This window comes from Corvus brachyrhynchos, unplaced genomic scaffold, assembly GCF_000691975.1.
Source record: "Corvus brachyrhynchos isolate BGI_N302 unplaced genomic scaffold, ASM69197v1 scaffold61, whole genome shotgun sequence".
Taxonomy (NCBI): Eukaryota; Metazoa; Chordata; class Aves; order Passeriformes; family Corvidae; genus Corvus; species Corvus brachyrhynchos.
Genome location: NW_008236478.1, coordinates 3,928,094 through 3,944,127, shown reverse-complemented (window position 1 = coordinate 3,944,127; position 16,034 = coordinate 3,928,094). Strand labels below are relative to the sequence as shown.

The 16,034-nt window shown below is 40.8% G+C and overlaps 1 protein-coding gene and 2 long non-coding RNA genes across 4 annotated transcripts in view; 1 reads left to right on the top strand and 2 right to left on the bottom strand.

The window, feature by feature from the left end:
• Window positions 1-1,531, bottom strand: part of LOC108444671 — a 2,757-nt gene extending 1,226 nt beyond the window's left edge. Inside the window, exons 1-2 of the long non-coding RNA XR_001859300.1 lie at window positions 1,520-1,531; window positions 1,315-1,327 (exon numbers count right to left, since the gene is read on the bottom strand). This is a non-coding gene — a long non-coding RNA (uncharacterized LOC108444671). The remainder of the gene's footprint in view (window positions 1-1,314; window positions 1,328-1,519) is intronic.
• Window positions 1-14,139, top strand: part of LOC108444670 — a 24,271-nt gene extending 10,132 nt beyond the window's left edge. For both annotated transcript variants that reach the window (XR_001859298.1, XR_001859299.1), the window contains 2 exons: window positions 11,976-12,118; window positions 13,829-14,139. This is a non-coding gene — a long non-coding RNA (uncharacterized LOC108444670). The remainder of the gene's footprint in view (window positions 1-11,975; window positions 12,119-13,828) is intronic.
• FAS (Fas cell surface death receptor) lies at window positions 2,444-9,874 on the bottom strand. Its single transcript, XM_017726010.1, has 8 exons — window positions 9,594-9,874; window positions 8,914-9,048; window positions 6,156-6,267; window positions 5,608-5,672; window positions 5,183-5,260; window positions 4,979-5,043; window positions 4,475-4,499; window positions 2,444-3,656 (listed from the first exon to the last, which is right to left on the bottom strand). Exons 1-8 carry the CDS (start codon window positions 9,688-9,690, stop codon window positions 3,241-3,243), a joined length of 993 nt encoding a protein of 330 aa, XP_017581499.1. The 5' UTR covers window positions 9,691-9,874; the 3' UTR covers window positions 2,444-3,240.
• Window positions 14,140-16,034: the final 1,895 nt, after the last annotated feature.

The window sequence follows — 16,034 nt, the reverse complement described above, 5'->3', positions numbered from 1 at the left end:
CAGGCTGGCGTCAGGGCAAAAAGCGTAAGGCTCCAACAGCCCCGACTCAAAAGCAAGTTTTGAAAAGTAAGTCTCAAAAAGCCCCTCGAGTCATCAAGCCTCAAAAGCAAAAGCAGAGTGTCGAAAAAGCCCCAAGCCAGGCCCACACTCAAAAAGCAAGTTCGAAAAGCTGCGGGGCTTGTGACGCCGTCCTTTTTATGCCCCTGGCCCCTCCCAAAGTCTGCCTGCTGGCAGGAGAGCATTGGCGCAGTGCAGTGTCCCGCTGCAGTCCGCTGCAGAGCTTTTGCCGTGTGATTGGAGAGTGTCTCTGCAGGGTACAGTGTCCTCGGTGTTCCCCTGCTGGCTGCCTGTCCCATGGGAGACATGAACTGGTTGCCAGGCAAAGTCTCCCCAGAGACAAGGCTTTCTTTCCTCCATCTTCTAGCTGCCTCCTGGACGTGCACATGTCCCCCACATGCCTCTGATTGTTTAGGCAAATCAAAACTGAATCGGCTTCTCACAACTTGCTTTTCTGATGCTGCGTTTCCATAAAACAGGAGAGTTTGGGCTTTGGTTTATTTTTCTTGTGCAGCTCTTTTGAAAATTATGTCAGAGGCAGGATGGAAAGAAAGCTGGATGTGCTGCTGCAGGTCAGCAGAACTAAACCACTTTCAGTCCCTGGTCCAGGTAGTCTAAGCTTGATCCAGCTCTACTTTGCACTGCTGACTGCAATGTAGACACATACAGACTCCTACAGAAAACTAACTGCACAATATAATCAATCCTCCTATTTTGATGCACAGTGTTCCAGTTAAGAACAAAAAATTAACCACCAGAGTTAATGGCAGTCTGAGTTCAGCCTTGCAGACCTCTCCTAAAGAAAATGTGAGTCATTGCTCAGGGACCTTTTTTTAACCATCCTCTTTATACTGAGGTTGGGGAATTCCAGTTTGATGAAAGAAAAAAAGATTATCGTTTTATTTCACTGTCACAAATGTATGAAGTTTGGTGGCTCCATTTTGAGATCAGTATAGTTCAGATTGGTTATAGTCACTTCTCCATTGAAACACTGAGAGGTTGACTACCTTTGTTTCTGCTGGTCAGATGCCTCACTTGGAAAGACAAAGACACAAGCCAAGGGAAGCCAAAGTTGAAGTCAAGCACCTGCCAATGCATCTTTAAGCTGCGTTCATGCCTTCCTGGATGGGACATGGTATAGGGAGCAGCCTATCTACCAGGGCTTGTGAGAGCATGGAGCTCTCCTTTCCTCCTTCATTCCTGTCTTGGCTGTGCTTCTACACAACTGCATCCTACAAAGGATGGCACAGCTGACACCACTGCTGTGCTGCTTTTATGAAAGGCTGATATTTTATTCTCTTATATGTGTGGGGCCTGGCCAAAACAGGACAAGGAGCAACACATTGTCACAGCACGTCAGATCTGTGCACAGATAGCACAGACACAGGCCATTTATACAATGCCAGCTCTTAATCAGTCCATGGGTGCACAAGTTTGGCCCATGGCTATTAAACCATCTGACTGCAGCAGCCTGAAGGTTTTCCTTCAAAAAGCATCAGTGTGGGGATTTTAGCAATATAGTAGTGGCAAGATGATGGATTAGACACTTAGAAAATGCAGCTAGACTAGAGGCTACAAAGTGGGCTGGAAGGTTTTTCTGAGTGCTTAGCATGGATGGTGCTTGAGAGCTGTACAACATAAACTGGGCCTGGGCAAAACATGCTCTGTGTCATTCAGACCTTTAACAGGTCAAGTCTATGAAACATGTAATGAGTTCACAGCTACGTCCTGCCTTTCCTCAGGTTCCTGCTTGATGCCATACACAGATTTCTAGCTGTTTCTGAAGGCGATATACTGCCCTCCCAGTTACCTCACTTGCAGCAATGTGGTGTTTTGGAGGAACTCCACATGGCTGTGGGCACCCAGCATTGGCAGGGGTTGCTTGCCAGCCTCTGGCACCCTGTGGCCAGTCCTGCCTTGCCCTTTCCAGGTCCTGTGGTCAGGTGGCAGCCATGGGACGCTACTCCACACACACACACTGGCTGGCAGGCGGGAGCAAGCCCAGATAGGTCTCTTCCTGTTTTGGCTGAGTTGTGATACTGGTTGGAGATTTTCTCTAGAGAACTGATGACAGAGCCAAAGAAAGTCATCTTTCCTACTGTGCGACCTGGGAAAATAAAACCTTTGCAGCAAAGTCTCCCCTTCTGTTGAAAGACTTTGTGAGATTTGCACAAATGGGTGTGTGCGAGGGAAAGGGCTCACAGCAAACCTCCCAGCACTATGCTGGTGTTTGAATTTAGGAGCCGAGTCCTCTGCACTTTGTGATGGAAGAAAGGTAAGGTGTTTCCATGAGAATGATCTCCTTTTTTCTGATTTGCTAAACTGAGTAAAAGCAAACCTAAACATGGCATCTATATACTGCATGATAAGAAAAACAGAAGTCATGTATTATGCAGATTTTTTTTTTATAGCAAAGATGCTTTCATTTTATCAGTTTCTGCATTACAAAAGCTTCATACACTCTGCAGGTTGCCTTCCAGAAATCATGGTTCTATTGTGCTGCTTCAGCTCCTATTTCTTTGAAGGGTTCTAACATTAGAAGAGGCTTATAAACATTGCTGAGAACAACAAAGATAATTTTTACCTAGAACTGGGAGCTTTTTATATAGAGAACTTGCACACATATGAAAAACTCAGTATACACACAGAAGTGCTTTTAGAAAAGATAGAAATGGTACTTGCAGCAGAGTAGAATCTACACAGCAACACCTATATTTCAAATTAATCAGGTGTAAAGCAATTAACTTCTTTTTTTTCAAGTACTCTTCCTGGTACGCTTTGTAGACTCATAACACCAGAGTTTTCCCTTCAAAAAAAAGGCACATCCCGCATTTTCAATGCAAGCAAAACCTTACATTAATTAAATAATGCAGGACCATGCATTTAAACAACATCTTTTCTCCAAATAATGGCAACTTTTTTCCTCTTGTAATGAATCCTATAGCTGGAGTCTTATATTGCGCCTTGTAGTAAACAAGTCGTAAAACGTCTTCTATTCCTTAACAACCAAAAAAGGCTAAAACCTTTTTTAAAGGATATTGCTAAAAAATTTGTAGTTATTCCTTTTGCATATAATAACTTACTTGAGTTCAATCAGAACTGCCAATGAAAATGCCATTTTAAAGCTTTGTTATTTATATTAGAAAAATACTCATTTGGAAATAATTTTCAAATTACTCTGTGCTATGTCTCTTCCAAACTAACAGTATAGGATTTACTTAGCTCAGCACTATCATTGTTAGAGTTTCTACCTTCATGACTGCAAGTTTTGCTTTGCTCAGTGTCACGATTGTAAGACTGTCCCCCTTCCTGAGAGCTGGAAATAGCTGCCTTCAGTTTTTCCTCAATTTTATCAGCTGCAGCACACATTTTTAACTCTCTCAGGCTGCTTATTAGGGTTCCATAGGCTCCCTTCATCCCATGTCTTTGATACCAGACTCGAAGCAGCCTAATCTTCTGTTCAGATGTATCACCAGGATAATCCTGAATGATTTGGTCTATGGCAGGTTCTGATACATAGTGGTGACGAACAAATTTCTTGACTTCTGCGTGTGTCATCTCTGCCACAATACCAGCAATGTGGCTGCTCAGGTCAGCATCTAGGAGTGTGAAAGGAAATGAATGCACCTGGCACTTGTATCTTACTGGGTTTTATCACCTGCACTCAGATTTGATACTTCTCCTATCCAAACCAGATTAAGTTTCAGGTATTCATGATTCAGTATGTTTTACGATTTCACAATACATGGCAGGTCTGTTTTAACATGTTCCTAGCAAATGCTATGTATTTCAAAGATTTAGGCTTGCCATCCATATTGCTTTCTACCACCTAAAACAGAGTATCAGTTTCCTCTGTAACCTATACTGTCCTTCTCTATCATTAAAGTGGGGTCACCTCTCACATACCTGTTTTTCTCAAAAGTCTTGGGAGAGGTCCTAAAACAGGACAACTCTTCTATTGTGATACAGTCTTAGAGCTTGTATTCTTTTCCTGTTGTATATCACTCCTGTGGATTTGCCCCTGAACATAATGTAGGTTTGTGAATCTTCAGTCCCACTGTTCCATGTAGGACTGCTCCCTTATCATCATTTTCCATTATTATAGAAACACAGTTTACTGTCTCCTAGTGTCTGTCCTACATACAGAACTGAAATTCACTTGGAGAAAATGAGTAATTGCTTGCTATACAACAGAAATTCCTTCTGAGGCAAGACTTCCATGATGCCACCAAATGCTTTGATGAGCATTATATAAGCTGGCATTTCTTTAGTAAGTGTTTGCTTTTGTGCAGGAATGACAGGTCTGGACAGTGGCAAAGTCTACACAAAAATACTCTTTTTTGTTAGTTTAGGAGTTATGTATCTATATCTCTGTTTTTTCTTTCTACTGAATTTTGAGAAATTACTTGTCTCTTACCTGTGTCTATGAGAGGTATGTTCTCCTGAAAAAAAAGCAAGAGAGAAGTAAGTAGAAACAAGTATTGTAAAACACCAGCTTTGTATAAGAGGATAAATACATTTCATGACACTTTAATTTTCTTTTAGTTTTCTCCATGACTCCTGTTTTGAGAGTGAGAGACCAGACAGATAGACCTCTTTTGACTTGGTTAAATTTGGGGAATCACCTCAAAATTGCTATTGCCTAAAATTATGCATGGGGATGGGAATATCCTGGGTTGGTGGAAGCCTGATGATTTATGAAGTTTTGATCTTGGTCATGTGATTTAGGAAGCATTCCAACAATCCTGAAGAAGTACAGGGTTTCTTTTATTTCTCCCAAAAGAGTCCTTGTGGTGAAATTTACTTCATTCATGTCATAGAAGAGAAGCACACAATGTTTGGGGAGTCCCAATGTAATTTAAATGGAAAAAAGTTCTTTGCATTAAGCTGAGTTTTTTATGATCTAAACAACAATACTTACATAAGGCTTTGGTTTGTAAACTCCTTTATTTTGGTTGATTGTAAGACCCTTCTGTTTTTTCATGCCTGAAACAAAAAAAGCATTTTTTAAATCCAAGGCAGGATATCTTGCCTTTGGACTCCATGAATATAAAATTGTATCTGAGTAAGCAGCTGAATATCTTATTAAGAGTATAACAGGAAAAAGTAATAGGGAATCACTTACACAAGAATATAGCTCCAGTTGTTGCTAGTAGTACTACCATAGCTACCAAAATAATGGCCCACAACAGTGTTCCTGGTTCTGTTGGAACATTGGAAAATTTACATGAAAGTTAACTCAAGAAATGCAATACAGCAGCACACCAAATTTTAAACAAGATTGTGTCAGATTTTAAAAGTCCTCCTGTTGTTTCCTAACCACAAAAGCCAAGTATCTTAAAGACATACCTATCATGAGTTGCCCCTAAAAAGGAGCAACAGCTCCTACACCTGCACGGTGATCAAGGGAAAATCATACTCTGCAGGGCCCAGGAGGACTGATGCCCCGAGCTGTCAGGAATCACTATGGCCAGTGGGTAGAACAGGACAATTGCAGTTGCCTCTCAAACTACAGCACATGCTGGACCCTGCTGTGTTTTATAATGGTACCTTTTGTTCCACACAGAGTGTCTGAAGTTGAAGTACATTGTTTTTCAATTACACCACTTTCACATCTGCAGAAAATAGGAACAGAAATTATGATGAGATTTTTTTTCTCTCTGTAAACTCTGACGAGAGCAAATCAAAATCTTCTAACGTTTTATCAGCAAAATCTTTCATATAGCAAGATCTTGGGTTTTGGAATTCAATAGGTATGAAAACGGCATGGAAATTTGTGGCAGCGGGAAAATGTATGAAATTATTTTTCAATGTAACAGTAGATCACACAAAGACAACAGGGAAGCTCAGATGATTTATTACACTTTTTAAAAAGCATATACAGACTCAGTGGATATATAAGCTTTTCTGCATGCCTTTGGAAAGCCTTCATGGCTGCAAATTGAGTTGACTGAACTAAGTCAGCTCAGGTACAAAGGAAAATTAGTATGCTTTCCCTGAGGTTATAGATTACCTTAGCCTCTGTCTTGAAACCAGCTGGAAAAAAATGTGATTACATATTAACAATTTCATATGTAGTGATGAAGGCATGAACTTACGTGGTACATGGACTGCAAACCGAACATGATAGAGAACCATTGCAAAAATGGTTCTTTACACAGGCACATTTCGTGTCCTCTACTGGGGTACAGTTCTTTGCAATCTCCAAACCTAAAAATGAATTCCTTAAAGTGTATTAGTTTGAAAAAGCAGATTTCTGCCCACAAGTTCTTGTTCTCAGACTTGCTGCTAGCTCTACCTCTGCTGGCACTGGCGAGGCTTAACTTTATGATACATCACACAGCTTTTTATGGAGCCGGGCTGCCAGAGCACTGGGAATATGGAGCTGTCAGAGAGACCTCTGCTGGACGAGAGCTCAGAAAACTGATCACACTATAAAGTTCTCACTAGAACAGGACTCATTCGGCACTGCTGAATCCCAACTTCTTTTTCCCATTCAGAAGTGTAAAGCCAGAAGGAAACTCAGAAGATCACACAGCCAATCTCCCCTCTTGATAATGGAGATGGGTTCTTTGCACTCCCTGACAGACAACAAGTTTTACCTTTTCTTGAGACCTCCAATTCCACTCTCTCTTTTTAGCTAACATATCCATGTTAAGTATTCTTCTTAAGAATCAAACAAATTAATTAATTTTCTCCTATCCTCGGTGTATACAATGATGCTATCTCCATCTATGAAAAAAATACTGCATTAAAAATTACTGTATCTACCTACTATTTTCATAGGCATATAAAAATAAAACAAATTTTTGAGTTACTAAATTCAGTGCCCTGCTGTAATTGGAAACCACTTTATGTTTCAAAATTTGATGAAGCTCTGCTGTGAAACCATTGCTGAAGCAACTCACAGAAAAAGCAAACATGAATGGTTTGCATAAGAATGGTTTGCATGGAACTTCTGTGGTAATTTTCCTCTTGCCTAATGTCAGTCTACTGAGTTCTCCTCAACTATGTTATTGTCTATGGAATATTGTGACTAGCCATCCCATTACCCTTGTCCTCCCTTCAGTTTAAATAATTGTGACACCATATAAAATACTGAATTGTTTCGCTCTAGCCAATTTCATCACCCATGCAAATATGCCTATTACACTAGCAAATGGGAGGAAAGTTTTCTATCCATATTGAGGTCCTAAAGGAAGGGGAGAGCACCAGAGATTGATATTCCAACAGGTGATCTGAGTGCAGCCATATTGGAGTCCAGAACTGTCTCTCACTAAACTTGATTTTGGGTATGAGGAATGAAGAACTATCATTCCCTAAATCCAGGTAGAGCAGATCTACAGGACACCTGGTGGAACTTGTAGGAGATAAGTTTAATGGATTAAAAAAAGACAGATCTGTGATGGGTATTTATGCAACAGGTAGTGAATTTCTGCTGCCACTCAGCAGGTTCATGAACAAAGGGCTCATGAATAGACACTAAAATGACTAGGTAGGGATGGATCTTCTAATGTCCTTTCCCACAGCTGTGGGTGCTGCTCGACTCACAGAAAACAGACAGGTTTCTTTGTGTTATCTCTAAATAGCACCTCTTGCCTCCCCTGCTGAATGCAGAATACTGGGGTAGGTAGGCCACTGGTCTGACCTAGCAGGGCTTACTTTATACTCTTATACATGTATCCCACCCAACATCTTGAGTGTTTCAAATGACAACAATTTTAATAATTGTTGGAGTGAAAGCTCCTCTGGACTCAGGCCCAGAGGAAAGCCAAAGCATAGGGGTTGAATTAAAACCTTTGGACAAGCTGAGATACATGAAGCCACACCAAAGTGAAATAGAAATATAGATTTTTTTAACTTTTAGTAGAAATATATGCTAAGTGCCTTAAACATTAAAAAGCTGTAGCAGAGACCTTAAACACAGTTGTTACTGCAGCACTGTTACCTTTTCACAGAATTCTTTACTTTAGACAAAATATAGATAGAATTATACTGTTCATATTTTTTAGATAGAGTGTTCACATAAACAATAAGAGCTGCTAAAAACTGTATATACAAATCTGTGTAATACCTGTGTAACACTTGTGTAAGGCTTATGACTGTTAGAATTAGACCAGGAGAGGTTAAGAAAAGAAAAACTAGAATTGGGTGTTAATCTTATTGGTCAGTTAACAAATATAATCCACACTTCTGTAAGAAAAAATATAGAGTCTAGAAAATAGAGTCTAGAGTATAGCGTCTAGAAAACAGAGTATATAGAGTACATGGAGCATATAGAGCATATAGAAGACAAAGAAGCTGTTTTGCCTGCTGTTGCTGTTGCTGCTTGCCTTTATCATGTAACCCCCTTCGAACTCTGCCTTCAAGAAAGCTGTGAGACTATGAAATAAAGAACTTAGCAGAACAGCAGCCTCCTTTGCTCTCTTACCCTGGTCTGAGAAGGAAGGGTACCCCGTCAAAAGCTCAACAAATAATATTATCAATTACATGAAAGACTACAAAAGAAACCCTCATTGCTTCTTACACCCCTCTTTTAAACAGAGGATGAAGAAGAGGGAGAACTTGTCTTCCTTGGCCTAACCAGTTTGTACAGTGTCTGCTTTGCAAGGACTTTGGCTAAGCAAAGGCAGATATATGGAGAAATAATGGGCCAACTATTTTTCTTCCTACTTTGTGCTTGATGAAAGGGAACTGGAGGATAAACTTATGACTTTCTCATTTATCCTTTCATGTTCTACCACTAAAAGTTTTGAACCTACATGCTAACCATGGTGCAGGTATTATGGAGACTTTTCAGTGAAATCCTGGATGAAAGAAGAGTCATTGCTACAGTTGCTATTTCTGTAGACATACCAAATTTGCTATCGCACGATTTGCATCTCAAACACTTCTCCAAGTCATTAGGGTGATCCACGAATTCTTTTCCTTTCTCACATGGAACACAGTGTTTGGTACTATCTGTTGGGCAGGTGACATTTTTAACAAAACCTATAGAGACAGAAAACCAACCATTTAGACAGAAGCTCTAAGACTTACATCAGAATTGCATTTTTAATCCCTAATACTTTTTGATTCCAAATATGGAATCTATATTCTTTGTGCATGTGTAGATGCACTTCAGGAATGTAGTACGCATAACATTTGATTATCCCCATTCTTCCTCCAATTTAATACTGAAGGAGAAAACACCAGACAAAACTGTACATGAAAAATTGGAAAACCCATGAATGTATGGAATCTTGTAGGCAAAAGCATGTGTTTTCACTTTTTTAGCCTCTTTAAAATATGTGTATCTTAATTCTTGGCTGTTTTGTAACAAGCATGTTATGAGAGAACTACTGTCTGTAGTGAGAAGTTATTGGTGCACTGAGCTGAAGAAGTATTTTTGGAGTGGCTTATGGCCTGAAACAAAAAAAGATACAGCTAGAATGAAGCACTGCCTCCAGCAAACCACCTCATGCCGCTTCAGTATCCCTGCACAAAGCGATTCTGCTGTTAAGGACTTCTCAACAGAGTCTTACAATAATACTCACCACTTCCACATTTCTTGCAACACTGAGCATCTAAATAGTATTCATCCTTGTTACAGGTAATTTGCCTCCTGGCAATGATCCTCCTATTGTATGTCATTAGAGCTTCAGTATCATTTTTGCACTGTGTTTCAATAATTAAGGCAAACACCTAGGAGAGAATAACAAAAAATTAGACAAAAAAACTGTTTAGGGCTATAGGTGTGCTTTAGCACTAGCAGAGTTACATTAATAGTGTTACTCTATAACTAAACATTGATATTCACTCCCTTATTAAAACTGTTTATTCAAACTCATTACTTTGGATTGAATGGAGTATGAGGGCCTATATTAAAGCCATGAACCCTACCTCTACAGACATTCTGCTTTCAAATTAATTTACAGAAGATCCATTTCTTTGAATTTCTTTGCACTGTCAAGTTAAATTGCACAGTGCTTGGGGTTGTTTGTTTGTTTTTATTCCTGTTACTAGTCAGTAGGAACTTTACTAGTGGTCCCTGCCCTGCCTCTTCTCATGATAATAATAAAACACTGTGGCCAAGAGGCCAAACCCTTTTTTTTTAATTTTTTTTTTTTTTTTTTTTTTTTTTTATTTTGTCTAGCTTGGAATAAGGTGGGAAAATTATAAGAATAAATCTGGTGTAGTTTGCTGCCTTCTCAGCAACATTTTCTGGGGAATCCTGTTTTTACTCTGCATGCTAAATATGAGATATCTATAAGATGGAGCTATGGATGCTGACCATAATTTCAGTTAGATGCAGAAAACTCTTTATGTTAAATTACTGAAAAATCATTTTGGATATCAAACTGGCCTCTCCAGTGAAGGAAGTGTTATCTGTTGCTAATTATCTGAGGTAACCAATAATGACCATTGCCTTCTACAGTAGCCACTTCTTTTGATCCTCTAGTCTATACAGAGGTGGGAAAGTGGTAAGCATTTTATTTTTCTAGCAGCCATCTGTTTAAAATGGATATGATATTAGTTACTCGACTGAAATTAAAAAGGCCTTTCTTTGCACCTGGAGGTGAAGCTCCAGCAGCTGAAAGAGCATATTAGCACTTGAGGAACTGTGGGTATGGATGCTCTGCCCATCACTTCCCCTGTTCGGTGCTCTCTCTTCCTTTGCTGCCAAAGCTTTCAGGGTGCTCTCCTCTGAATCCCAGGGTAATGATGTTAAAAAATTAAAGTCTTCACAGAAGTTTTCAAATGGATGTATCAAATTAGTGTGATTTGTTTTCCTTTTGCCTAGGAGAACTGTCTCACTAAACCCTGGATTAGATAGTCCAATTTAAAAAAATTACTAAAATACAGTCAGGAATGTAAGACCAGTCTGGTTTGGTTTTTCGTAAAGCAGTATGAAGAAAATGTCCAGAGAGTCATGCAGAAAATAGGATATAATCAAAGAAGGAATCATATTTCTAAATTACTAATATCAGGAAAACTTTGCTGATTTTACCAAATGTCTGCGAACATGATGTGTGCAGAGACACATGTTCCCTCACACGAACAAAGCTCTCTGCCTCTTGTTTATCCTTTTATACAAATGAGCTATGCTGGAATGAGGGGCTGCAGAAGCATAACATCTTTAGATGGATGCCCTCCACTCCTGCTCACGAAGATGAACTTCCTGGTACACTTACAAGAAGTGGGGGTCACTTCTGAGAATTTGACACTTAAGCAGCACCAAACACCTACATTGGTTCTGCTTGTAGGGATGTCTTACAGCATCTTCCTGTAGAAGGAATAATGATAAAACTGTGAAGACTTTTTACAAAGCAACACCCTGATTTTTTCAAAGTTTTTTTCTCCTGGTTCTGCACCCTCTTGAAAGCAATCCCTTTGCTATTTACAAATTTTGGTGTGTCTTATTGGAAAAAAAACCAAAAAAAGAGTCAGTAGTCATTTAGCTTCCTGTGTACACCTTAGTTGCTTTTTCTGTTGTCACTGAGCAGTAAACACTAATATCAGAAAGGAAACAGTTTAGGTACTTTTATAAAGGCAGGGATGATAGGTGCTTTTTTATGACGCACACACTCAAACAGTGGCTGCATGTTTTCAGTCTAAAATGACTCACAGAGGCTCTCTTTTAACTTTCTCAACCTAAAAAAAAATAGTTTTCATATCTACACTGAAGACTTAGATTGCACTAAGCAGTCAGTAGGAACAAGATCAATCGCTTGGGAACATCTACCCTTAGCAGAACCCATAAAAATTATCATATGAGCCCAAATTTTCTGTTTTCTCTCCATTTGCATTGCCCAGGCAATGAAAAGAGTTTTCTACCTGCTCCCTTTCCTTTATTCCAACAGAGTCCTCCAAAATGCTTTCACCAACAGGTATTTGGTAAGGACACCTATTAAACCTGTTTTTGTCTGCATTTCTAGGGCACAGTGACAAGACCTTTAATTTCTTTGATTACTTGTGAAATTTTGGGATTCTCAGGCCTCCAGTTTTTCCTCTATCAGGGGATCTTCATAACATGTCAATCTATTTCAGCTGAAAAGCTTCTGCAAAACACGGCTCATAGGTATGTAATCTCAGCTTTGAAAGTGTGTGAACATGTAATTTGCATACAGGACTTTTTAAAAACTTTACAGTGTTAACCCTGATAAAAACAATGTCTCTGCTTTCTCCTGTTATCTTTATAATACATTTTATTTTTAGCAAGCCATTCTTCCATTTCTAATATATAAATGCTGATGAATGAGAAGGCTGATGGCCACAGAATATGACGCTTTTTTTTTTCCACTCCACATCTGTTGCATGGACCAAAGTGCATGAGCTCATCAGGGGCTTTCTAGGTGTTAAAAAAAGGAGGAGGGGAGATTTTTCTTGTTTTTTTTTTTGCCTTGTGGAAGTTGGGTTGCTAGAACTAGCTCCATTTTAATATGCTTTTCTCTGTAATTATTGTCCCTTGTATTAGCTCTGTCAGGATGGCCCTTTCAAAGAGTAATTTCACTCAAAGGGTAATCTTAAGAGGATTCTCTACTCCAATTCTTTCACTATGACAAGAAATTTCTGCTTCCAAAATCTGCAGTACCATTTTTCCTCCAGCTCCTTTTTTCCCCCAGCAAGGCTGAATCTCATAGTTAGCACCAAAATAACCTCTAAAAATAGTACTTCACATTCTAAAATCTTTTATAAAAAACCAAAAAAGAATCCAGTTCCATTGTTTAAATCCCAACAATGGGAGTTGGTATTTCCCCACAACTAGAAGCATCCTGAGCTTCTTAAATTCTGAGAGAAATGCGTGTGTTTAGTGCATGTGAGAGCAAATAGCCTCGGCTACTGTCCAGCATCTTAAAACACTCACTGTCCAAATTCAGTCCACTACTCTTTCAAATCTCACCTGACTCACATGGAAATTGCAACAATATATTGGGGCTGGAAGTTGTATGGTTGGTTATTTCGTTGGGTTTTGTTTTTTAGAAGTACTGTACTAGAGAGCACCTAATAAATACTACACAATTTGGAGAGTTGGGAGTGATATTAACTTTGTTGTGGCTAAGGATGAATTGGAGCTGGACAGATAGAAATATAGCAACTCTTCCCCTTTTTCTTTTGTAACACAATATGACTTTCTCTTTGTTCAGTGAGTTACTGCAAAGATAAAGGTAGTTACTGTGGAAACATGCACAGACATGTTTCCAGAATTGGGGCCCTTGTACTTTTCATTTGAGTCTTGGGTCATCCCATCATTTTATGGCTGTTTATGCATGTACATGTAAATGTGTGTATTAGTTTTCCATGGTATGAGGAAGAAAGATCAATGCAGTAAGGTTGGAGCCCTATTTTCAAAGATACGTCTTCTGAACTTCCGGAAAGCTGCCTGCTCTGTAGTCATATGAGATAATTACAAAATATTTAGATAACAGTTCACTCTCTGGCCTGTTCCCTTAGAGTGTTGTCTTGGGGTGATTTTATGATGATACTTTATTCCCTAATGGTCTGTTGTATGCCCCAAAATGGCTGCTGTAGCTCTAATGTGAACCAGGGGGCAGGGCCAGAGCCTGGGAACCCGGCGTGGGTTTTACTCAACGCGCTCCAGCGTGCTTCAGGCAGTGCCATGGATTGTTAGTTCCTTGCCTTTGTTGGATTCGGTTTTTTGCTTGCTTAGGCAAGAAGCTGTTTTTTTTCTTTCCCCACCTTTTTCCCTGGGCTCCAGGGAGATTCTTCAGTTGCTTCTTTTTGGTTTTCTTTTTCCCATGAACTGTCTTGATTTGTTTTATTTTCGCAGTCCAGGGAGCCTGGCTGGTTGGAAGCCCGGGAAAGACGAAGCCAACAAAAGAAAGGACACTAAACCCCACCAGTTTCACCTGATGTGAGGAGCACACCAAAGCCAGAAGCTCAACAGGTTCCTAGCTACTTTTTGCCTGAGCTGCTGTGTGGACTCTTCCCATCCTGGAGACAAACGGAGCAGCTGCCATCTTTGCCTCCTGGCATGAGGCTGGATTGGGGGGTGTGGGGTGTAAAGTTCAATATTTTTCTTTCCTGTGCCTTGTGGGTATCTTGCTTTGTTAATAAACAGGGGTTTTTTTTTCATTTTCACCCCCTGGTATTAATTTCTCTCATTGGCAAAAAGGGATTATTGGAGTCCTTCTCTTTAGAGGAAACATTAATTCCAGAGTGTTTTCTCCTAAAATTTGTCTCTAAACTGAGACAAGTGTGTCTCTCAGTGGTACGTAGTTTTGTAGCTTTTTCTAGAGAGAGAACTCAGATGTTTTCTAACTGCATAGACCATTGCTATTTTTGCACGACTATCGCTAAAAACTTCTTTTATTTGAGTGCACTTTGCAAAATTGAGGTCTCGTTCAACAAACTATTTTTTCATATTCTGGTTTAACCAAAATAATATGCCAGACTCTGACCAGGTTTACTATTTTATAAGCAGTGAAACAACATGCTAATTAAAACAAATAACTTTTTAAAAATAGAAATTATGTAGGAATGCTACAGACTTTCTAAGGTGTACTGAAATTTGGAAACAATTGGAAAATGAGAGCAGAGATTATATATTTTCTGTAGCAGTGTTATAAAAGAAAGTATTTTTAATCTTTATATATATTCTGAATAGTTTCAACATGCTGAACTACACTGACATTTCTGTCACTAGTTGGCTGCTCCTGTACAGGAACAGGTAATATACACTTCTGTCAGCAGATGAAAATCCTATGTATTTAATTATACTTCGATAATTTGTGGAGGGGCATGGATAGAGCTCTCTGAAACACTTTAAATAATTTACTAGCTGTTATGCAGTAAATCAGATCACAATTTGAGTGGTTTATACATTAAGACTTGATTTTAACCCGACAAACCACAAAACAAACTGCGTTTGTTACCAATATAACCACGAAGAGACTTCGAATGTCAGCTCCAGGGAGCTGTCTCTGAAACGGGAGAATTGGGGCTGGGGAAGCAATGTGTGCTGCATCCACGCTTCCAGGCAGGTGGCGGCTCTGCTATGCAGCAGGGCTCACTGCCACCTGCTTCATCCCCCCTCTCCAGGCCTGGGGGAGCAGGGCTGCCTCGGGGCAGCTCTACCAGAGCGCAGGCCGGGCCCGGCCATCCCCACGTCCCTAGGTCTCCCTAGATCTCCTGCCCTGGAGCAGAATTCTTGCCACTACAGCTCTTCGGCATAATGCACCTGTACCAGTGAAGATCCCTGTGCTGGCCACTGACACTTTTCCTGTTGACGGCAGCCGTTCAAAATGGATCTTTGTGAAGGTAACTTTACTGATGAGAGTGAGACTCGAGGCCGAAGCTCTCAGAAGCTGCAGGGACTCATACTGTGTGCACAGGGCATGGTTCAGGCAAGAGGGGAAGGCCCTGTCCTATTGCTTCCCGTAAATGCTGCACACTGTCGCCAGGCTTGGACTAGTCCTCTAGCTTCTCCTGGGCCACTATCATAGGGGTTTCAAACTCCTCCCCAACACGCATTTGCTTTTATGCTGCTTTACCAGCTCGCTGTTTTAGGGATCCGCTGAGGTGCAGTGCAGGTCGGCTCCCACCGAGCCCAGTTTTAGCCCGGGCAGGTCCAGCACCTCCCCGTGCTGGCAGTGCGGGGTCGCTCCACCTGCCTCTCCCGCGTCTCTGGCCGCTATGGGTGGCTACGGATGGAGGCCAGCGCCGGCTGTCCCTGGATCTCCCCACCTACAGCTCACGATCCGGTGTCCGAGACAGCCACCTGCATCCATCCCCCTTTTCTTCCGTCCCCTTTTACACAACACTCGCTTCCCTTCACTCAGCAGCCTCAGCAGTGCCTGAACTTGAAGGTGAGCTTTTTCCACTCAAAACATCACCTAACGAATTAACTGAAATGTCGGTAACGAGCTCGTCGCGGCCGGCGCCGAGCAGCAAACGGGCAGCGCTCCTCGCCCGGCGGCGCCGCACTCCCCGCCCCGCACCGCTCGAACCCGCCCGGCCGCCCGCCCGCTGTCCCG